Source organism: Labrus mixtus, chromosome 5, assembly GCF_963584025.1.
Source record: "Labrus mixtus chromosome 5, fLabMix1.1, whole genome shotgun sequence".
Lineage (NCBI taxonomy): Eukaryota > Metazoa > Chordata > Actinopteri > Labriformes > Labridae > Labrus > Labrus mixtus.
In genome coordinates, this window is record NC_083616.1 from 16,162,848 (window position 1) to 16,185,752 (window position 22,905).

The 22,905-nt window shown below is 39.5% G+C and overlaps 2 protein-coding genes across 2 annotated transcripts; one reads left to right on the forward strand and one right to left on the reverse strand.

Moving 5' to 3' along the window:
- The first annotated feature begins 1,108 nt into the window (after positions 1 to 1,108).
- Positions 1,109 to 15,402, forward strand: ddx31 (DEAD (Asp-Glu-Ala-Asp) box polypeptide 31). Its single transcript, XM_061038163.1, has 21 exons — positions 1,109 to 1,250; positions 2,303 to 2,515; positions 2,791 to 2,964; positions 3,126 to 3,259; positions 3,462 to 3,537; positions 3,956 to 3,999; positions 4,217 to 4,287; positions 4,700 to 4,809; positions 5,631 to 5,672; positions 6,428 to 6,492; positions 7,138 to 7,257; positions 8,536 to 8,642; positions 8,735 to 8,952; positions 9,281 to 9,430; positions 9,520 to 9,579; positions 9,667 to 9,717; positions 10,040 to 10,179; positions 10,266 to 10,350; positions 12,752 to 12,863; positions 12,942 to 13,194; positions 14,590 to 15,402. Exons 2-21 carry the CDS (start codon positions 2,405 to 2,407, stop codon positions 14,717 to 14,719), a joined length of 2,253 nt encoding a protein of 750 aa, XP_060894146.1. The 5' UTR covers positions 1,109 to 1,250; positions 2,303 to 2,404; the 3' UTR covers positions 14,720 to 15,402.
- Positions 15,403 to 17,222: 1,820 nt separating this feature from the next.
- Positions 17,223 to 22,671, reverse strand: barhl1a (BarH-like homeobox 1a). Its single transcript, XM_061038165.1, has 3 exons — positions 21,307 to 22,671; positions 19,693 to 19,894; positions 17,223 to 18,545 (listed from the first exon to the last, which is right to left on the reverse strand). Exons 1-3 carry the CDS (start codon positions 21,731 to 21,733, stop codon positions 18,347 to 18,349), a joined length of 828 nt encoding a protein of 275 aa, XP_060894148.1. The 5' UTR covers positions 21,734 to 22,671; the 3' UTR covers positions 17,223 to 18,346.
- Between the last annotated feature and the right edge of the window lie 234 nt (positions 22,672 to 22,905).

Genomic DNA, 22,905 nt, shown 5'->3' on the forward strand with positions numbered 1-22,905 from the left:
ACTGGGATCTGGGTCTAGTTTGAGTCAATTTGGACCTAACCCCATGAACGAAACTGTGATCAGATAGATAACCTCTGAATTTGTTCCAGTTTTTCAGACGGTTTAGGATGTGATTGACTTTCTAACTGTCCTATACTTTTTTCAGAGTAGGCCTAGTCTTGATTCTGCTCAGGCCCCTCTGTTTTCAGGTCTAATTCTTGAGTCTATCAGGCCTGATGTCTGGATTTAAAGGTCTGATGATGCTCAGGTCCGTTGTGGATTGGGTTGATTATAATCTCTGGGTCTGTTTAAACACCTCAGGTTCTAATTCAGAAGGATTCAATGTTTTTCTTAAAACTTCCTTCCTTTTCCTTTGATATATTCTTTATTTATGTACTTTTGCATATCTATTAATTTGATAACTTATTCACTCTATTTTTAATCGATCGTCTGAAATATTGATTGGATGTCGAGGACACTGCACTTAGGTGGTTTTATTCTTATCTTTTAGAAAGAACATTTGCGGTCACCATAGGTATCAGTCCTTTTTCTCTAATGTTATCTGTGGTGATTTTAAGTCTGATTATATTCTCTATTTACAGTAGGCTATGCTGCCCCGCGGCCAAATTATTGAGCGCCACAAAGTCTACTTTCACTGCCATGCAGACGACACGCAGATATACTGTCACTTCTTTTGAGAACTGGGAACTTGAGAAGCCATAGCTGCTGTCAGAGACTGTCTTGACATTAACTGTTGGATGGCACAACATTTTCCTAAACTCAAAACCAAAAATTATAGTCTTCAATTCACAATCAACCTATCCTATCAAGAGCGGCATTGGTACCTTAGCAACTCATATCAAACCCCCTGCCAGAAACTTACTTTGTAAACCCTTTTTTGTGTGCTATACAAATAAAGGTATTATCTTTGTAATATCCTCAATTTAAAAAAAACACATTTGGACTACAAGCTCAGATAGAACTAATTAAAGGAAGAGGTTTATGTATTGAGATTTCTACTTGATTTATTTATGGTGGCCTTTGGAAGGTTACTTGTATTTCTATTTTATTTATCTGTGTGCTTCTTTTTGCTTATATTTTGCATTTAAAAGGAGGAAAAAAGTCAGTTTTGCTACGAAAATACCTTATAATTAAAGCTTGCTACTGCGCATGTCTACCAAAAACCAGCTGTGAAGGAGGCGGTGCTTCAGTGACGTATCAGGAAGAGCTGCCCACTCCCCCACGCGTGTTGTGGATTCCTCAGTTTCACGGTGAGTCCATCCAGTCTTAGATTTTAGATTTTCCGTCCTTTTCTGCATTAGCTTTAGATTTGAAGCTGCACTACAGCCGAGCCTGAGCTACACAGACGCGGACACACGTGTCTATTTACAATCTATGGTTTATATTGTGTTTCACTATGTTTGAGCATTCTGCTGTAATGTGTAACCTCAACAACATTGACGGCACGTTTTGTCATTTATGTGCTTCGTAACCTCGTTAAGAATCAGACGTATCGCCGCTAAACAGGCAAAATACACAAAACGATGATTCAACGGAACATCACGTCAGGTTTACGTTTCCTGACACTTCCGACAGTGAAGCCACAATGATTAGGTATCATTTAAACCTCGAACACATGAGTAAGGGCCTCTCTTTAGTTCCGCTCAGTTTTGTATTGTGCATTTAACATTTGTCAATAGTCTTGTTGTCTTTCTAACTGTAAGACAGGTCCATTAAGTTATTGAAGTGATTTCCCATAATGAATGTTAATGATTCATTACTTTTCTTTTGTATTTGGCCAAATATATAAAAACACGATATATATATATATATATATATATATATATATTTTACTAGTTACAGTCAGGACAGGCAGTCAATGACAAAATGTATTGACCAATTAACCAAACTAATAAACATTACATATTGAAGACAAAAACCTTAGTGAGAGGCTGCTGAGAATAGTTCACTGTAATACCACAGTGTACGTTCACTGTCATTATTTTTCACATGTTTTAATGTATTCATACAAATATTAAACTTAACCAGGAAAATATTAACATTCGGGGAGGAGTTTCATTACTTTTTTGAAAATACTTGAGTGTGAGGAAATACATCATGATATCTGTTTGTCTGTGTGGTAATAATGCAACAGTGAAAGCTGTTTGGTTGGTCGTAGATATTTAAAATAAACCCATGCATTTAATTACATGTAACTGCATGGATTGTCATTACTTGTTTTCTGTCTTAGTAAAATATGACTTCTGAGTTTTCTGAATTGAATTTGGTCTGAGTCTGATATCTTTTTAATATTTAAATGCAGGTTAAAGAGGATCGTCTGACTTTGTGAGAGGTTGCGGCGTTTGTGTACAAACACAACTCTTTCCCGTCTGTCAGTCTGTTGGATTGTCGGTCAGGTGTGTTGATGATGTCATCATCAGAGGACCAGCTGTGTCTGAACATCCACAGCAGTTTTTCCTCCTCGTCATTGACCAATAGGAAACCTCTGAGTGCTCAGCAGAGATGGGTCACGTTGGTGAGTACTACCCTCTGACTGTCAGAGAGATGTTTTATTTTAATTCCATGAGTATTACTATTGTTATTAGAGCTAATGCTTTTATAATAGCAAAATCAGGAACAGAGGTTAATGTCAGATAATGACAATATAACAAGAATTTAATCTCAATTACACTTCATAGTGCCTGTCGGGAAATTTGTCTTGGACTTAAATTCTGCACAAGAAACAAGAAAAATGTTTTAACTGTAAACATGTTAACAAGTCAGTTTCGTTTTCTTGGTTTGAATCTCCAGAAGAAGCAGAGAGCAGAGAAGAGAAAGTTCAGCTCCCAAGAGGAGGAGCCGGCAAAGAAGAAAAGAGGCTCCTTTAAAGAGAGGCGACTCCAGCACAGTGACACAGCAGAGAAGGAGGAGGAAGAGGAGGAGGACGAAGAGGAGGAGGAGGAGGAGGAGGAGGCAGACACTCAGGTAAACACTGCTCAACCTGTAGTACTGAAGATCAGGCCTGAAGCTTAGAATATTTGTGTTCATACAGCTGTTATGAACCATGTGTGAGCCACATTAAAAAAGGTAACAACCTATTAAACGATAATTATCTCTGGATGTTTCTGTCCCCTCTTGCTCAGCAGATAGACAGCAGGGCACCACAGAAGAAGACAAAAGAAAAAGAGAAGAAGAAGGATGGAGTTAAGGAAACAGGAAGGAGCAGCATTAAGACGTCCTCTTTGTTCAAGCACAACCCCGAGATCCCGGAAATCCACAGGTATGCAGCTCGCACTCTGATTGGCTGAGCTCTTCACCCTCTGATCCTGATTAGTCCATAACCATCAGAGAATATTGTTTCTGTTACTGATAGATCTGTGTTATACATAACTCTGTGCTTTTTAACTCACACTATTTCTTCACTCTTTACTTCTCTACCTCCCTCTCCTCTCTCTTCCTCACGCCCTTCTCCCCTCCTGCAGACCTGCCGTCTCTCTGGTAAAGGAGAAGATTTTCACCAGTGACTCCTTCTCAGACTTGGACCTGCATCCACATCTGGTAACAGACACACAGACAGACCTTAACTTTAATGATTGTTTAATGTGTGCAATATTTATCCCCTCTTAACTGGAAAATATAAGTGTAATAAACCATTAAGAGCTGTGGCTCAGTTGTAGAGTCGGTCATCTCTCAACCCGAAGGTCGGGGGTTCAATTCTCAGCTCCTGCTGCCATATGCCGTAGTGTCCTTGGGCAAGATACTGAACCCTGAACCGCTCCCAAGTGGCATATCCAGCAGTGAATGTGAATGTGAATGTGCATGAATGGCATTGGCACTTCACGTAGCATCCTCTGTCAGTGTGTGAATTTGGTGTGAGTGGTTTATTGTGTCGTGTTAAAACAGCTTTGAGTGGTCCATTTACCACGAGAGCATGCTAATTGTTGTGGTTTTTGATTGGCTGGTTTCTGTCCACTAGGTGGCAACACTGAACAAAGTCCTGAATGTTTCCATAGTGACAAGGTGAGATTTTAAATACATTTCCAACATTTAAAGAGACACTATATATTTCTTTAAAAACCTTTGACATCTTGACTCAGGTTTAATCCTAACGGTGATATTTTTTTCTGCTGTGGGGTACAATTTGAGGACACAATTTCACATACACACGTGCTGCTGTTACAACTCAAATCAGCCTCTTTTTTTTTTCTGCTTACACTTTGTGTGTTTGTGTGTTTAGTGTTCAGAAACAGACTATTCCAGTTCTTCTCTCAGGACGAGACGCTGTAGTCCGGTCTCAAACGGGTTCAGGTAAGGTACAAATTACATTCTTGTTCTGTTTTTCAGGAGTCTTCTTTCTCGTAAAATACAACATTGTAGGTTTATATTTGACTAACAGCTTTCTCCACTAAAGGATTCTAACTATGGGACACATTACTAACTGCGATAAGATGAATCTAAGATGTAACATCTTTCATAACAAAGATGAAATTTAAGCTATAAGCAATGAAATTGAAATGAAATGAAATTGTTATCGGTAAGTTAAACTCTCTCTGCTACACATCAGTGTCATGCTTTCTAACTAAACTTTTTATTTTATTTCAATAAAATAAAGTAAAGTCTAACTCAAAAGTAGACCGACAGACTAAGAGAACAATGACTTAGATGTTCCACCTTGTGTAAACAAAGAAACAGGCTCTGATGGTGGACTCTGTCTCTGCAGGTAAAACCCTGTCCTACGCCGTCCCCGTGGTCCAGAGTCTGCAGGCGGTCCAGCCCAAGATCAGCAGGTCAGATGGTCCTCTGGCTGTCGTCATCGTCCCAACCAGAGAGGTTCGGTCTGAACACTTGACATTTTGCTTCATTATTTAAATCTGTATTAATATGAGGATTTGTTTTCTCATCAGTCTGTTTATTCTATTAGTTCTCTTCTATTTTAGTCTATGGCATCAGATTTACTTTACTGTCTTTTCAATCAGAAAACATGCGACACAGAAGTGTCAACATAGGATGGTTGATAAACTCATTATTAAGCTGTTTATACTGATCAACTAAGCAGTTTGTTGGATGATTGTTTCAGGAAATTGAAGTCTGGTGTCACAAATCTGAACCTGAAATTATTTACAGTCCAGTTTCGGTTCATATCAAACAAACCAGATTTATCTGTGATTTTGAGATCTAGATGTTTTTAATCATAGACAGAGACGGGTAAGCTGTTTCCCAGGATTTATGATAAGCTAAACACTAGCGAAGAAAAAAAACTTGTGTACAAATACTGGCTTTTCCAACTGCAAACAACAATATATCTTGTTCCGTTTGCAATTTTCCTGTAAAATCCACAACAGGAACGCATCAGGACGCATTAGTTATTACACAACAGAAGATCTGTGGTCAAAGACTAAATCAGCTCGTGGTTTTGGTGATTTAATCCCTATTTGTCTTCTATTCATTTCTGCGTGTATTAAGTATCACCACTTTGGATACAGTCATGAAGTGTTCATTTTTAGAAACGAGCAAACAAGGTGTAAGCGAGAATCCCATAAAGGGTTAAACTGATAGCTTTGGCTGACTTAGGCTGAGGCTGTAGGTGTAAAGAGCTGTTTAACCTGAGTTGATTCATTTGCTCTCCTCTTGTCTGTCTGTCCATCCATCAGCTCGCCCAGCAGACATTTCAGACTTTCCAGAAGCTCCTTAAGGTAACACACAAATAAAATCCCAGCTCATCATTTGTCCAGTGTTGTTGGTTGTAACTGAAGACTGTATTAAAAAAAAGATGAACGACATGACAGCTCCCCAAAAGTGAAGTCAAAACATCCGAAGCTGGCCATGCTGACTGTCTGCAGTATCGGTCAGAAGCTGCACCTCCTCCATGTTCTATAAAACGGGGTGTAACCTCATGATTGACAGCTCAGTTGAAACAGCTCCTGCAGCTATCCTTTCAATTAGCCAAGTAGAGGAGGCATGGCAAAAAAAGGTGATAGATTCAAACACAAGCGTGATTGAACTTTCTAAAGCCATGTGTCAACTTTAAACTGAGTTTGTCAAAATTATTGAAACTTTTTCCATACTGAGTACTTATACCGATACAAATCCGTTTTTTTTCTCCATAGTGCCGGAAGGAATTGATATTATGAAAGAAAAATCCGACATATAGTCATATTTTCATCCCAAAGCTGAGAGCAAGCGCCAGTAGTTACAAACAAAGCAGAGATACAGTTATACAAGATGTTATTTTCTGATTGTTACACAGCGGTAATGCTCTCAAGATCTTAGAAACACATTCGTCAGCACAGGTGCAGGATTTTGTTCAATTGCTGCTAAAGTCACTCACCTTCGGCTGTTTCGGTTAGTTTTTATTGTGTCTTTTAAACTGCTGCAGGAAGTAATGTGCTAATAACAATGGATGCTTACTCTGGTGTTTTTCTCTCTCTGTCTCTTTCTCTCTCTCTAGCCGTTTATGTGGATTGTCCCAGGTGTTCTGATGGGAGGAGAGAAGAGGAAAGCAGAGAAGGCAAGGTACTGGTTGTCCTCATTTTCTCTTTAGTTCTCAAATACTCCCACTCTTCTCCTTCTTTGTCCTCTTTTTCCTCATCTCTCCTCTCCTACTCAAGTTTTATTTTATTTTCTGCTCTCCTTAGCTCCTCAAGTTCTTCTACTCCAGTCCCACCCTCTTTGTTTTCCTCTTATTCTTTATCTTCTTCTATTCTTGTCTACTCACCTCTTCTAGTCCGCCTCATCTTCTTCTCGACTCTGTTCTCCTTGTTCTGTCCTCCTTCTCCTTATCAACTTCTTCTCACTTCTCCTCCTCATTTCAGAGTCTTTAGAAGTGCTGCTAGTTGCTGTTGCGGTCCTTAAACCTATAAGGATGAAGACAATTCAAGAAGTGTTTCAGGGGAAGTTGAGAATACTTAAATCACAGACCAAAATGAGAAATGAAATGAGTCTCTAATTATGGTAATCTTTAAACAAAAACATCCTGGGGATTTATTTACTCTTGGGAGTCTTAAAAACATTGGAGGTAACATCATAGAATCATTGGAAGATAAACGGTTCATCGTCTGGAGAGCAGGAAGAGAATCACAACATTTAAAGTTAAATATCAGAAAGTGTTGAAAATTGTTGCCGTAAAGAAAACTGATGGTTTGTCTGACCCCTCTTCAGGCTGCGTAAAGGCATCAACATCCTGGTTTCAACTCCTGGACGTCTGGTGGATCATATCAAAAACACCCTGAGCATCGCCTTTAGTGCTGTTCGCTGGCTCATCTTGGACGAGGCTGATCGGTAATTTACAACTCTCTAACAGCTAAATGTGTTCATGCTTCATACATATGTTTTCTTTGTTTCTATGCCAGAATATTTTTCACATTTTCTGCAGATTGTCTGGTATGTTTTGTTACATCTATGTAAATCTGCTGGTGTCACATAAGTGTGTATTAACCTTTTGATGCTGTAATAGTTTAAGCTAAATACTTACAGACTTAAGACTTAGGAGCACTAGTACAAGCTACTTTCCATACACCATCAGATATTTCATATTGCAAATGTTCCTTCTTCAGCTTATACTCTATCCACTATTAATTTAGACCCCAAAATACACGTAAAAAGGAATTCCCAGGTGAAAAAATTATACAGTAATTGCCCTTTACACTAGCCCACTCACATCATCAGTTATATGCATTTGTATTTTTAAGTTTAGTCTTAATTAGTATGGATACTTTTTTTTCTCATAATTTAAGCTTGAGTGCATGTTAACATTTAATTATAGAGGACCAAATAAAGAGCCTTGAGGAACTCCATATCAGTTCTGTTTTGTTGAAATGAAGTCCCAGAACCACACAGAGTACTTAAATGTGAGCTTTGTGAAATTACCAGTCAAGCTTCATTTAAACAGCCCATATTATGCTATTTTTGGGGTTCTTATATTTAAACTATGTACCTACTAAAGTATGTTCACAATAGCTAAAGTTCGAAAAAAGTGGGAGCAAAAACATTAGCACCTGACAGTGCTACCGCAGGCTACAGCATATCGTGGGCGTGCTACATAAGTTAACGGGCCTGCAACATGAACTGCTGGGCTCAACGAGCCAATGGGCTTAGATCAGTGATCTCACACTGACAAGACGTCACACTGGTAAATTTTATTCGAGGGGGGCTAGAACCGAGTGTTACATGCAGCTAATGCTGCAGCTAACAGGAGGACGTAGGAGAAGCCGCGTTTCCGCAGACTTTGAATTTGTGCAAATAGATGTGTCTAAACATGCACAGGACACTTGGAAAACACACTAAAGGGCATATAAAACCCGAAAAAGCATAATATGGGACCTTTAAGGAGGGAAAAGACACAATCTTCTATATTGTTTACTGTAGATTGGGGGAATTAGAAATGTTCAAATTAGTCACTTTGATTTAAGCAGCAGTTAATTGTTTCACAATTCAGTTAGTTGGACAACCGATATCAATTTTCACAACGTTTTTGAACACAATGAAGTCTTATTGGAGAGTTCTGTATGCAAAGTGTCGGTTTTAGACGATTTATCTCCTGTGATTGTGTGTTATCAGGACGTTGGACTTGGGTTTTGAGAAGGATCTGACAGTCATTTTAAACAGTTTGAACTCTAAAGGACCAAGCAGACAGAACGTCCTGTTGTCTGCTACACTGACAAGCGGTAAGTAAGGGATTAAAGTGTTTTTCTTTGAACAAAAACACAAGTTTCTGGCCTAAGCAGAGCAGACAATGAAAGGTCCTGCTATGTTTCAGGTGTGAATTGGTTAGCAGATGTTTGTCTGGACGATCCAGTCAGCATCCAAGTGTCTGGCTCTGCCCCCCCTGACCTCAAAGGCTCTACTTCTGACCTCAGCACAGCCAGCAAATCAGAGAGCTTTGCTGTCCCAGAGCATCTGAAGCAGTTTGTTGTGGTTGTTCCCAGTAAGATCAGACTAGTATGTCTGGCTGCCTTCATACTGGACAAATGCAAGGTAAGTAATAAAATAAAATAAAACTTGAACAGTCTTTTTTTTCTTTCTTTTTTTTTTGCATTGTCTTTAAGCTGAAGAAAATTTGACCACTTTCACAGGAGTTGGTCAAAGACATTCATAGATTTTATAGGCTTGCTTAATATTAGCAGCCAAAGGAACTGCTGTATTTTGCCAGAAATGCTCTTAATAAAACACATTTCCCCTCAGGAATAACATAATAATAAGTTAAAGTTAATTCTTTGTTGCAGTGGCTTAATTGGTTGATCAAAAAATCACAAGTCAACCATCGCCACCATAAACTGATGGACTGTTGTTTTCTGTCCTTCAGTTTTCTCAGAACAAACTTGTTATCTTCGTCTCGAGCTGTGAAGCTGTCGAGTTTCTACACTCTCTCTTCAATTCAGTCCTCTCTGGCCCCTCGACCAATAACAAGCCTAAACTCAGCTTCATGCGTCTTCATGGCAACATGAAGCAGGAGGTAAGGCTTCTCTCTGTGCTCATTGTCAGTCCATGTTTGAGTGGTTATGTGATCATCTGTAGTCATTGTTTGTTTCACAACTCCTACAGGAGCGCTCGGACGTCTTTCAGCAGTTTTCTGTCTCTAAATCTGGAGTCCTGTTCTGCACAGTCAGTATTTCTGATTTACACCACACTGCCAGCTTTACATTCTGTGTGTTATGATTTTGTGATTTCAAATAAAAATGTGTGTTTCAGGATGTGGCAGCCAGAGGTCTGGACCTCCCTGCTGTTTCCTGGATCATTCAGGTAATCGTTAACATCAGCATTGTCTCCCAACTAAGATGCGACTCAGTGGTAAAGTCATTTCTCAAATGCAGGCTCAGGGGTTTGATCCCCAGCTCATGCAGTCACATGTCAAAGTGTCCTTGGGAAGACACTGAACCCTGAATTGCTTCCGCTGCTACTCCAGCGGCATGTGAATGTGTATGAATGGAATAGTAGTACTGTTTGATAAATGGGCACTTTACGCAGCAGCCTCTGCCATCAGTGTGTGGATGTGTTGAGAATGGGTGAACGTGAAGAGAAAAAGTGCATTGAGTGGTCATAACATAAGTTTGTGTGTCTGCAGTACACTCCTCCATCAGCAGCAGCAGAGTACGTCCACCGTGTTGGTCGGACAGCTCGGATCGGAGGAAAAGGAAGCAGCCTCCTGTTCCTCACACCTGCTGAGACTGCCTATATCCCTGAGCTGACCAATCACAACATCAGGTGTGTTGACTGACTCCATTTCACTGACCATCAACTCTGTAGGTTCCCTGCCTGGTTTTGACTTTATGGGTCTTGTTGTGTTCCAGCCTGGAAGAGATGAAGCTGCAGGACATCCTCTCTTGCCTGATGATGGACGACGCCTACAAGGGACGGGGGAAATACCACAGCAAGGTAAGAAACCTTCATCCTTACACTTTGGCCTCTAAAGGCCCTGACACACCAAGCAGACGGCAAAGAACTAGTTGCGACGAAGACCAACTGTGGCGTTGCCTTGCGACTACAGCTGACGGCCAGCCACGGCGCATGCGTGAGAGGAAATAACTCCCCCTGCTAGCAGGCGACAGTGGTCCCAGGCATTTGTGAGATTGTTTTGGGGTGATAAACATTAACTTTCCTCGGGTTTATTTGGATTACTGGGGTATTTTCTTGGCTCCTGGTGTCAGTGAGACGGTACCAGGAGTCTAAAACGTCACAATATCTGATTAACTGCAGAATATAAAATCAATGTGTTTATTCACTGCACGTCAGTGTCAGTTCCACCTCTTATCCTGCTTCATCTCTTAACTTCTTTCCCTCTGTCTTATTCTTTTATCTCGTTGTAAATTTTTTTACTTGGCCAATTAACTTTTTATTCACGTTACCCTCATTTTATCATAAATAACACCATGGAGAGTCATTAAGTAGTGACACGATGAGTCAGGGGAATCAATTTAGAGGTCTGTATTTCCATTTGCTTCTCAGGAGGCAAATTCTACAAAGAACGATGTTGAAGGGGGTATTCAGGCTTTAAACGGTTGTTGTTGTCTTTTTATGCCTTTATTTAGAGACAGGATAGTGGCTAGAGTCCGAATGCAGGGAGAGAGGGACATGGGAAAGGAGACACATGTAGAATGCAGATCCAGGCCGCTGGTGTTCGAGGACTTCAGCCTCTGTACATTTTTGCATCTTTAAAGTGGCTTTTCTTTGACATGACTCCAATACATTTTGAAGGAGGGTCCCCAGCAAAGTGATGGAGCTAACAATAAACAGTGTTAGGGCACTTTAGTGCTCTTTTGTGTTTTGCAGTGGTAGGTTCTTGGATTAGTTTCCATCTGTCTGAGAGGTGATTCTAAGGGTCTTTCAGTGCTTTATAAAATCACTTCATTGAGGGTCTTTAAAGGGAGTTCATGGGGTAGGTGGAAGGGTTAGGATGTGTGTGTGTTAGGGGTTGTAATCAAAGTCTCTGTCTGGGGATTTGAGTTGGTTCCATGTACTGTTCTAGGGGTTATGAGTCTGTTTTGGTGTTTTTTTGGGGGGGGCATAAACAGTTGCGCATGTTGAGATTCCTTCTGTGTCTAAGTTTTCTTTGTATGCAAAATCCTTTGATATGGTTTTGGGGATCTTTAACAGGTTTGAGTAGTCTGCAAAGAAATGCATTTTTTTTGCCTGTTACTAATATGTTGAAGATGTCAGCTTTCATTTTTCCTCTGCTTTGGAGGGTTGTTGGGGTTCTGGGGGTCTTAGCGTGGTCCAGGATTGTGCTCAGTTGTGCTGATAGTCTGAGGCTCAGACAGAGAAACCACCTGCTGTTCCTTTAAAGATGAAACGGAAGATTTTGTATTACTTGTTTCTTTTTCTTTTTAAAAACCCAAACATGACAGTGTCAGACTATAGAGCACCAACAAAGGCAGTGTAAAAAGACTGGTGGTGACAGTAAAACCAGCGGGGGACGTGTTTGTGAAGGATCACTTCAGACAGTTTCATTGAAGCGCTTTCCAAAGTAACCTGATGTGAGTCCTGCTGCAGGTTGAAACAGAAGAACTGCAGCTTCAGATTTCAGTTTGTGTCTGTGATGATCTGATGCTTGTGACCAGTCAGGGGAGATATTTAAGCTGCTGGCTCTCCAACAACACCACACTGATTTATATCAACCTTTATTTAAACACATCCATCTGTTGAACATTAAACATGCTACCAGATTTAGACTCACAAAACACCACATCAGAATGATCAGCTGAAGAATCAGAAGGTGTCACCTCAGTGGTGTTTATCTAGTTTGGTTCTCAGACGTACCCGAGCACAGAGCAATCTTTGTGAAACAAATAACTCTTTATTTAGATTTCCACTTGGAGTCAATCTAGAAAACTGAATGAGTGTATGATAAATTAGAAATTGCACTTTTTATTTATTTATTTAAATGTTTGCTTTATTTCCTTTGCTAATTGTTTTGCACCAAGTCAAATTCCTTGTATGTGTAAATGTACTTGGCAATAAAAAACGATTCTGATTGGATTTATATTAGTCACATCAAGGGTTCAAAATGTTGGGAGACATTGAACTTTAAAAAAAAAAAAAAATAGTTTCTACTTTTGGAGAAAGTAACATTGGTGTTTGCTTCTGGTTTGTTTAAGGGGGAGGTTGAGGGGCTTCTTTTCATCCCTGAACATTCCCTTCAGGGCCACTGTGTCCTTTGTGTCTTGCCGTACATTTTATTTTATTTGTATTAGTAGTATAAGTTTCCTGTAATTCATTCGTTCTGAGTCAGTTAGTCTTTATTGACAGCTTTCTGTCTGTCCTTCTGTCTGCCTGTCAGAGTTCATCCAAAGCTCTGGAGCAGGAGACCAGAGAGAGAGCGACGGTCCTGCAGACGGAGTTTGAAAACGTTGTTCACGCAGATACTCAGTCAGTGCAGAACGCCAAGAAAGGTAAGTGTCCTTAATTGTGCAATGTTTGTAGTTTGAAGTTTGCGGTGATCTATAACCCTGTCACTGTGATGTCATCAGCATTGCAGTCCTTCCTAAGAGCATACACCACCTACCCTGCCCACCTCAAACACATCTTCCACATCCGCTCCCTCCACCTGGGACACACGGCCAAGAGCTTCGGCCTTCGGGACGCTCCGCAGGGCCTAAGCGCCATCACTGGAGGGGCCAAGACTCACAATAAGAACCAGAACAAGAACCAGAGCAGGAGCCCCGTCAAGAACCAGAACAAGGCGAGCGGCGGTGCAGGACAGAGGAGAGCCGGGGAGAAGAGGTGAGACTTATGAAAATGTTTAACCGGTGAAAACAGAGGGAGATCTTTGTGTCTAGAATCATTTTTTAAACAAGACTCAAATACAACTATAACTACAATGACTAAAACTGCTAGAGACTGCTGTATTTGTAACAATTAGCAAGTGATTCTGACTTAAGTTGTTGATGATACATTTGAAACAGTTTCAACTTCCTATCTGTGTACGTCAGGATTTTAGAATGTGAAGTGTTCTGGTTTATGCTCCAAGAATTATGGAGAAATAGGCATCTGTTTTCTGAGGCATACTGCATTGTCAATCAGACGATGAAAGCAGATGGGTTCTGAGATTTGAACTTGCATAACCTTTAAAATATCAGGCATTTGAAGAATCCAAAATGTAACATCACAATAAGCAATAGAAACGATGCAGGAATAATCAAGTGTTGAATGAAGTTGGAGTTCTCTTTCATTTATTGTCTTATCTTATTGATCCAAATGTAGACTCAAAACAGTGTCTCCTCCACCAACAGCTCTGTTCAAAAAATACACACAAAAAAACACAATTTAATTCATTTGGAATTGTCTCTAAAAGGGGGAAATGTTAAAGATTTTCTATAAATATGAAAACACACATCCATAAAGTTATACACACAGTGTGGTTTGTGTATGTCTGACACGTGTTCATTAACACACCTCCTGCTGAGAAGTCTGACAGTAAGACACACACATTAAACACACACTCCTATATATAATTAAAGCTGCTGCTCCCCTCAGTCACCGATCATCTGTACTGTGTGTTGGGTTTTTGTGTGTTTGTTGTTGTTGTTGTTAACAGCTGCTCTTCACAGCAGGCTTGTCTGGACATGGTTCAACCACACACACACTCACACACACCACACATTGTACAGGCTGCCAATACTGTGTGTGCATGGTCAGTAGAGACATAATTACAGGTGTGTGTGTGTGGGGGTTCATTTAAAACCTTCTTAGTATCCCACAATCCTTTGGGTGCTGGTTAGACTTTTTGATTTGGGTGATTATTTTTTATGTTATTGGGTTATTTGGCAGATCCAGTTTTCATAGAGAATAATTTAGAACAATGCTGCGCCACATCATTTATAGCCAACATCAATTTCCAATGACTGTTCCTGGAAGGGAACATGAAATAAATATCATACATAGAGCTTGCCTACAGACAGAGCTCATGTGTGTGTTACAGTTGGTTGGCAATTATAAGAAGTTTCAAGACTTGCCAGCATGCACCTATACAAATAGAAACCTAAGTATGATAATATTAGTAGTAGTATTGAGAAGGAACAAGTAGAAAAACGTGCTGCTGGAAATATGAAAGAACTGTCATTTCACAACATTTAAAAATATTTTTACTTGAGTGTTTTGATTTTATTCTCATTGCAGGTTTTCTTCCAGTCAGAGGGAGCTCAGTCTTTCCCGCTCCGAGTTTTCTAATGGGATGGAGGAAGGTAATGCCAAGAAAAAGAAGAAGAAGAAGAAGTTTGGTCAGTCAGGAGAAGAGGAGGAGAAATGAGGAGGTGCGGCAGCTAGAAAGGAACATGAGGCGATATACACAGCTGACTGGTCAAAAAGATGCACTGGACATTTGGCTCTCAGGGGACAGGAGTGAGGAGTTCTGAATTATTTACAGGATGACTAAAAGTTCTGGAAAATCCTGGGAGTCCTATAAAAGTCCGATGGTGTGTTTAGACCTGTGTCATGTATACAGGGTGGTGTGAGGACACTCAGTCTTTTATGTCCAAGCAAACTGAGCCAAAGACGCATCTATAATGTAAAATTCTACAATTTTACTGATGGCTCATTGGCTTATCTCGAGTTGTGAGGTCAAGTTCGCTTCCTATTTGAACACAAATATGTGAACTCTTTGCAATATTTAAAAATCTGAAACAATGTCACAAAAACTATTTACATCATTATTCATTTCTTCTCAACCTTAAAAAAAGGTTTCAGTTTATTCCTCAGTGTTCAGGTGTGTTGTGCCAGGAGTCGAGTGTTGAGGTTTCTGGAGCCGCTCACGTCGCACACCTCATTATGTGTTTGAGGACAGACAACTTAAAAATATAAATATATATTTTTTATTTTTTCACAACTTCAGAATAGTGTTTTCAACATTTGTGATGTTTAAAAATAAATAACTTGTATTTTACAGCTTGATGAATTTAATAAAGCAGTAAAAAATAAAAATCTGATGATTTAGTTTCTGGGATTGAGAGTCAACTTTGCAGGGCTTCAGGTGTAGCCGGCAGATAGAGATTAAGGACTTCCTTTTCCGTTCACCAGCAGGTAAATGTACTGTACTTATATAGCACTTTTGCTAGTCTTCCGACCCCTCATAGCGCTTTGTCAGTGCACATTACTTTCACTCTTTCACTCCACCTTCACTCACTGATGGCTGAGGAAGCTCAGTAAAGGTGATCAGTATCATAATAGTACCATCAGTATCATATGATCCCATTCATACACTTTCACACGCCCCTGGCTATGCCATCAGGTACAATTTGGGTTTCAGTGTCTTGCTCAAATGCTCAAGGACACTTCGGGATAAAATCGCCGGAGGACATTGTATGCTAGCTGCCTGTGCATTGAGAATTCTGTTTCAAGAAATTAATTAAGACGCAATTGTTGTTAGATGACAACCAATGCATTCCTCCCCCTTGCTCTGCACACAACTGTTATCAGGTGTTCAGCCAAATGAATGCTAGTAGTGGATACTACTCAGACAGTCTGCAAACTGAAACCTAACACCTCTGATACCTAAAATCCAGTCGTGTGCCAGAGATGAACTCTAGCAGCGTCTTAACTCAACTTATTAGGGCATCACTGGCAGTAATAATATTTTGGGAGTTTTGTATCACTACTACAGGATAACGCTGCAGCAAAGTACTGCATTACAGATACTTTCATCTGATTTAAGGCAATTTTTGTCTCTCATGAGACACAGGATGAATCCAAGTTCTGATCTGCTCTTTTTCTCTCAGTGCAACTAAATATGATGCAGAGAAGGTGTGACAGTCAGTTCAGAAATTAAAAACATGTCAGTGTTTGCGGCTCTTAACTCTTGACATTTTACAAAAACATTAACGCAAAGATACATTTTTTTTATTACCTTTTAAAGCATTTTTCAGGAGTAAAGAGTCAATGATTTATCCGTTTCACCTTAAAGTTTCAGATTCAGTTCTGCCTCAAATGTAAACCGGCCGTGTGTGTTTGTGTGTTTGCTTGTGAAAGCTTTTCACACATCAACTTTAAAAGAACCAAAGCCCTTTTTTTCCCCCACTGGACCGCCGTCAAAAACCATGAAATATTTAAAAATAAGTAAATAAATAAACAATAAATCTAAAAGTTAAGTGTAACTTTAAAAGTGGATGTTTCAGAAATAAAAGCCTGTTTGTTTCTACAGCACTTATTCAGAGTGTTCTGGTCAGTCTGATGTGTAATCGCTGCCTTTTAACTCCATCAATATTTCACCCACTGCTTAATATTTCATCAGTTGATTGCTCTTATTCTATATTAAACGTTCAGCCGTCTGATTGGACCAATGACTGAAACAATCTGAAGTGTATAACAAATATTACCCACAAAAGATGAATTGTTCTATCTTCATTCATCATTCATCCATCAAACATCAGTGCATTCTCTGGCTGCCAATTATGTAACGCGAGCGGTTTTTGTTGTTCTGAACTGAATTGTGAGTAGATTCTTTTTTCAAATACTACAGCAAACATTGGTGTTGCTCCGTAAATGCAAACTGAGACGTTGGATATGAACAAGATAAAAGCAGCTGGTGAGTCAAACCCACATGGTTCTGTCCTTTACAAGTCTGAAACAAGTCTGATTCCAACTCATAAACAATCAAGACTTAAAATCCCTGACAGGACCGAAACAAGTCCCAAACATTGCAGGAATGGACTCAAGCTTCAAATCCTTTAGTTTTCTCAAACTTAGTAACTTTATAAACGATTTTTATGTGTAATTGACCATTTTAAATAAAGAATACCATAGCAAAAATAAGAATTATTTGCATATTTATTGAAGAAAAAAAAAGAAATATTCCTCTATACAGACATTCAAAACAGCCAAAAGCTCCAAATAACAGTTTGTGTGATTCATAGACTTTAATTAAGAAGTGGACACAGCCACACAGAGGTTACCCGATGGTTTGTAAACTGTTTTTTAAGCCTCGATTTGTGGCATTTTTGCCTTTTGAGTCTTGTTTTTTTTTGGAGACAGAAGTGAACATATGTGGGGCTGAAGAAGAGCAATGACACAAGTAAACAAAAATGATCAGCTCAAGCTAGTGCTAACTGGCTAGCCATATGCAACAATATTTCATAGTAGTTAAATCATTTTGGATGCCAATAAGGGCACGCTAAAACCATCATAAAACAAAAAGGCAAACTCTTAAGGGTGATTTTTAATAGTAGCAAAAAAAAGCCTCTGGTCTCCGGGGGTAGTGATCTGTCCTCCATAAGTAACCACGCCCTATAAAATATATATCCTGGTGTTGCACTCCAAATGGGACCATGATTTACTAAATGCTGATGCTGTTTTCGGAAAAAGACAAAACTAGTGATTGAGAGAGTGTACTCAGCGTAATGTTTACTGAGGTAATAAATCAAGTAAAAAAGAAAAGTCACTTCCTCATAGATTTCTATGCAGTCAGGTCCCTGCCGGCCCTTTAGAAGGAATGCAGTTTTTAGGCACATCCACACTGGCTTCACATTCAGACTCGGATGCTGCCTCCATTACAGTCTATGTTTCTGACTTTTTGACTGCTCGCATTTCTGTAACCGTTGTCCTGATATCACGGATACATTTCTGTTATTACTACTGGTAGAAATGATGGCATTGTAGTTTTTCCAGTTTTTCTGGCTGTGTGCTGCAGAAATCTGTGGACCGTTTTTTCTGTCCAACAAATCTCTAATTTTTTCCTTCTTCTGAGTCTTCCTTGTTTTTGTTAAGGTCCCATCCTTTTGGCAATGCACAATGGAAATCATTGCCTCCTAATCTTGGATTTAGTGTCACTTCCTGAGCAGAGCACACATGTAGTTCCAAGAACTCATACAGAGAAAACATTTTTCATAAAGTTCCTGCAGTCAGTATGTCATCCAGAAGGAACCAGTCTTCCAATGCCCAGCTGTCAGAGGGGGTGTGGTTCAGTGTGGGTCAGGACCCGCGGGAGCAGAGGTGGAGCTAAGTGGTGGTGAGTGTGGTTTCTGTACAGGTACATGTCCATTGTGGGCTGGGCGGGAGGGTACAGGAAGTGATTAGGCAGGAACATCCTGCCAGCTTCAGCCAGAAGCTCCAAACCAACAGCCGACTGACGCTTCCACTTTGTTCTGACAGAGGAAACACACACTTATTAATTCATTTTCACTCCTCATCATTAGCTACATTATTAATAAGCAGTAAGCAAGTGAGATAATATTTGTTTTCAGCTTACTTATATATCATAGTTATGGAACTGGCTGATAATTTAGACCACTAACCAATCACAGAACAGGGTTTTTCTGTGGTAATGGAACAATAAAAATAAATCAATAAATAAAAAATTAGTGTCTCCCCTGCTCTCCGTACTCTTTGAGATTCTGCACTAAAAGCTCCAGATTTGTTTCTCTATTAAATATTTATCATTAATTACAGCACACGCTGCTGAATAATTGATCACACCGTGTTTATTATTAATCGGGAAATGTCTCACATGCGTCTGTCTGCAGTGATACTGAACTCAGACAAAGACACAGACAGGTCCACAGACAGCTAAAAAGTAATCCATTCATTTTATTCTATTTATTTTATTTTGTTCCATTTATTCTTTTACAACTTGTATTAGTTTAAAATATTGTTTTTAAATGGTCACAATATTTTGGCAGTTTTCTCATATATATATGATAGCTGTACTGTTTTGGTATAAATTCACATTTATTATCAATTATTGTGACAAAATATCTGCAGACAGGCTTAATCCACCTGCGAGAGACACACAATACTACAAAGATAAATAGAACAAATTCAAATAGACACATGTATACTAAGAGATACTAAACAACCACAGAGAAGCCAAGAAATAATAATTATGGGATTCAAAATCATGAACAAAAAACAACACGGCCTCAGGCTCAGACACCAAAAGACAACAAAGAGACATTAAACAACTTCAACATGATGCATCCAACCAAGAAGACACGCAAATCAACTACAGCATCCTGAATAAGGACCGCATACAGCCTATAAACAACTCCAAAGAAACACAAAACAAATATCATTACATGCAAAGAACCACAAATCCAAAACAACAACGAGACTGGAAAAAATCACAGAAACGTTGCAAATATAAAGAGACACAAAATATTTTGGTTCTGTCCTTTTTTTTTCTGAAAGAGATTGGGTCCTAAAAATGTCTGCTATCAGTTGACCTTTGTCTTATTTTTTCATAAAGCTTTATGTCCTGGTCTTTGGTGATATGGTACATGCATATTGTGTTACCTCCTGTTCTGATACCAGGTTTTGACCTGGGTGTCGCTCAGCTGCAGTGAAGCAGCCAGCTCCATGCGGTCCTGGACGCTCAGATATTTCTGTTTCTGGAAGCTTCTCTCCAGCCTGGACAGCTGCTGGTCGCTGAAGGCCGTCCGAGCTTTACGGGGTTTCTTCAGACGACACACTGCAGGGTCCGAGGCCCCGCCCTGTACTGGATGATTGACAGGTAAAAACATTACATCACACCTGTAGGTGACCCAGTTCAGGAGTTTAATATTTTCACTGTCTGCATGCAGGTCCTTAAAAATCCTTAAATCGGTTGTGTGTTTGTTTTGGGTTGTTGTTGTTTTTTTCAATTAACTTTTTAGACCTTGAGTAAACATAAATTAAAACAAATAGGCCTATAAAAACTATTGTTTAAATAATACAATTTAAAAGCGTGAGGTGAGGGGTCATATTTATATTCATCGTCAAGTTCAAACAGTTTCATCATCATCATCAGACTATTAGTGATAGGCTGCTTTAATAATGAATCAACTCCATGATAGAGGGCATTCAGTCAAAGTATTTCAGATCCCATTTTCCCTTTTTTTCTAAATAGATAAAACATAGATAAATACAATGCAATAACAGGAGTCATGACTTTTATGAAGGAGTAAAGTTTAATCAGTGTGTTCGAAGATGCACAAAAATGTATTTTTATAGCATAAATGATCAGAATGAATATTTTTGTTTCGTCTAATGTGACACACTTCAGAGTAACTTGACATTAAATGGACTCTGATGTAATCCACAAAAATGAGGCTCTCAATGATGACATGTTCTGTTAAATAATTAATGAGCAGCTCCGACATTAAAACAATCAAAGCCAGAAGCGGAATGAATAATAACTCGTCCATGTGTTTTATGTTTTTACAGCACATAACAGAACTATTGCGTTTTAGAGGTTTACAGCGAAAAATCGTCTAAATGACCTGGGTAGATGTAGGCTATTTAAAACAAAGAAACAACAAATAAGCACCATGACAGGTGTGAAAGCGTTAATATAAATATTAATAAGATCAACATTTCATTCAATTTGAACATTTGAAAATAAAAAAACAATACATTTTTGATCAGGCCTACATTATTAAAAAAAAAAAAACATCAGCCTACTATACTACTACTACAACTAGCCTACTATTGTGATTGTTTTAATTATTATTAGGCTGTTATCACATTAAGGACATCATTATGATGCAGTGTGAATTAAAATAGGAATTATTCTATGTGGCCAAGCCGACTTTATCTCCAAATATTTTTGTCATCATCATTTGTGTTCTGCAAATAAAAGTTTAGAAGAAAAATTCACCGTCCCGTATTTTAAATAAGTGGATTATAATCAAACAGAGACTATTTCATCAGTGTGCCTTCTTATTGGGGATCTTACTATTTCAATTTGTCGTAAGTAACACTGATTAACGAATTCATTTGAACAATTAACGCTTAAATACAGCCCTCACTTTTATCATCAACACAGGCCTACTGCAACTGTTGCAGTCTCACATGTGTTAGATATTTAGACAAAATACTTCAGAAAAAGAAGGTTTCAGACTTATTTATATGTTACATTTTTGCTCCTACCTCTGCACTCACTGTCAGAAGACGAGCTGCTGTGACTTTTATCCTGATACTCTTCTTCCGGTCCGGATTGGAACGGCTCGGGTTCAAGCTCAGGCTGTCCCGGGTAGGCATAGAGCTGTCCCGGCTCAGAGTAGATCTGTGGTGGGTCAGAATAGGATTGACAGTCCGCTAAAATATCCCGGATCAGAAAAGAGGAGTTGACGCTGCGGGGCTGGAGGTGACTGGGCAGCAGAGCAGACTCCAGCCGGGGAACAGGCTCTCTGCGCGGGGAAGGAGGCGCTGAGCATCCGCTGCTGCTGCTGCTGCTGCTGCTGCCCGGGCTGAGCTCCGGAGGGTCTGCCCGGGTGAGGAGCGCAGAGGGCGGCCTGAGGGAGAGCAGGGAGTCGATGTGAAACCTGGAGGCTGCTCCAAAGGCAGAAACCTCCATCTCCTTCCGGTCTAAGGTGAGCTTCTTTAGTCAGATGCTGAGTTGAAACATCACAGGAGAAATAATATTTGTCCAGTTGCAGAAAATATCACGCAAAACTTCAAGTGATGTTTTGATCGTGACGTCACTTGCCGCCTTTAAAAATAAGTTTGTCTTTAACTTTTAAAAATAACTTTAAAAAGCAATAACGTTTTAACTTTCGAAAGAGGAACATTGATCAAGATATGAAGCTGAACGGGTCGATCAGCTGATCACTGCTCCACGCAGAGAGGGGTCTGTTGTGTTGATATCAAGACATATCAATTTATTAAACAGCTCACAGCTCCTCCTCCAGATTATTGTGAGTGTGTGGTGGTGCTGGGGGAGGGGGAGGGGGGTCTTTAGAATGCTCCTTCCCACTTTTCTTTCCCGTTTTTTTTTATAGCCCAGGTAAAAGTCATGTTGAAGGTATAATGGCGCCTCAAGAAAAGGGATCAATGTAACAAAAAAAACAGCAAAACATATAATAACAAATTAGTATAATTACAAGTTAGTAGTTAGAGCAACATGTCCCATCGTAGGCAAAGTATTACCACAATAAGAAGTGGACATAAAGTAGTAAAGCCAATGTTGAAGCATCTTAAACCTGCATCTTTTCTAATGGGAAGAAGAGCAAGGGAGGAGCACAAGAGGTGAATAAAACTACTCTCACTTGACTTATCTCAATGAAACTTGTCCTCCTGAGTAGGCTATTAGAGGTGTATTTCTTGTGAGTATATGGTCTTCTTCGCTAGTATCTTTAAAATAGCAAATGATTTTATATTCTTATGTTTACAAATCAAAGTCAAGAGTCATGATCCTGGGATAAAGTCACAAATCTAAACTTAAAATCTTCACATGGCTGTATCCCTCTTTCATGCAATAGGTGTTATGCAAAGTCAGTGGTAATTCTTTGTAGGTCAAACTTTGGTGTGTCCCGGGAAGTGCAGCTTCTCTTCTACCACGCAGTAGTAGAGAGCCTCCTACGATATGGTATCTCTGCATGGTTTGGAAATTTGACCGTTCAGTCAAAGGCCCAAATCAACAGACTCACAAAAACAGCCATGAAAATCATGGGAGTTCATCAACACCCCAGCCTCCAAGACATCTTTCAACAAACCATAATCAGACAGGCACAAAAAATAATCTCAGAC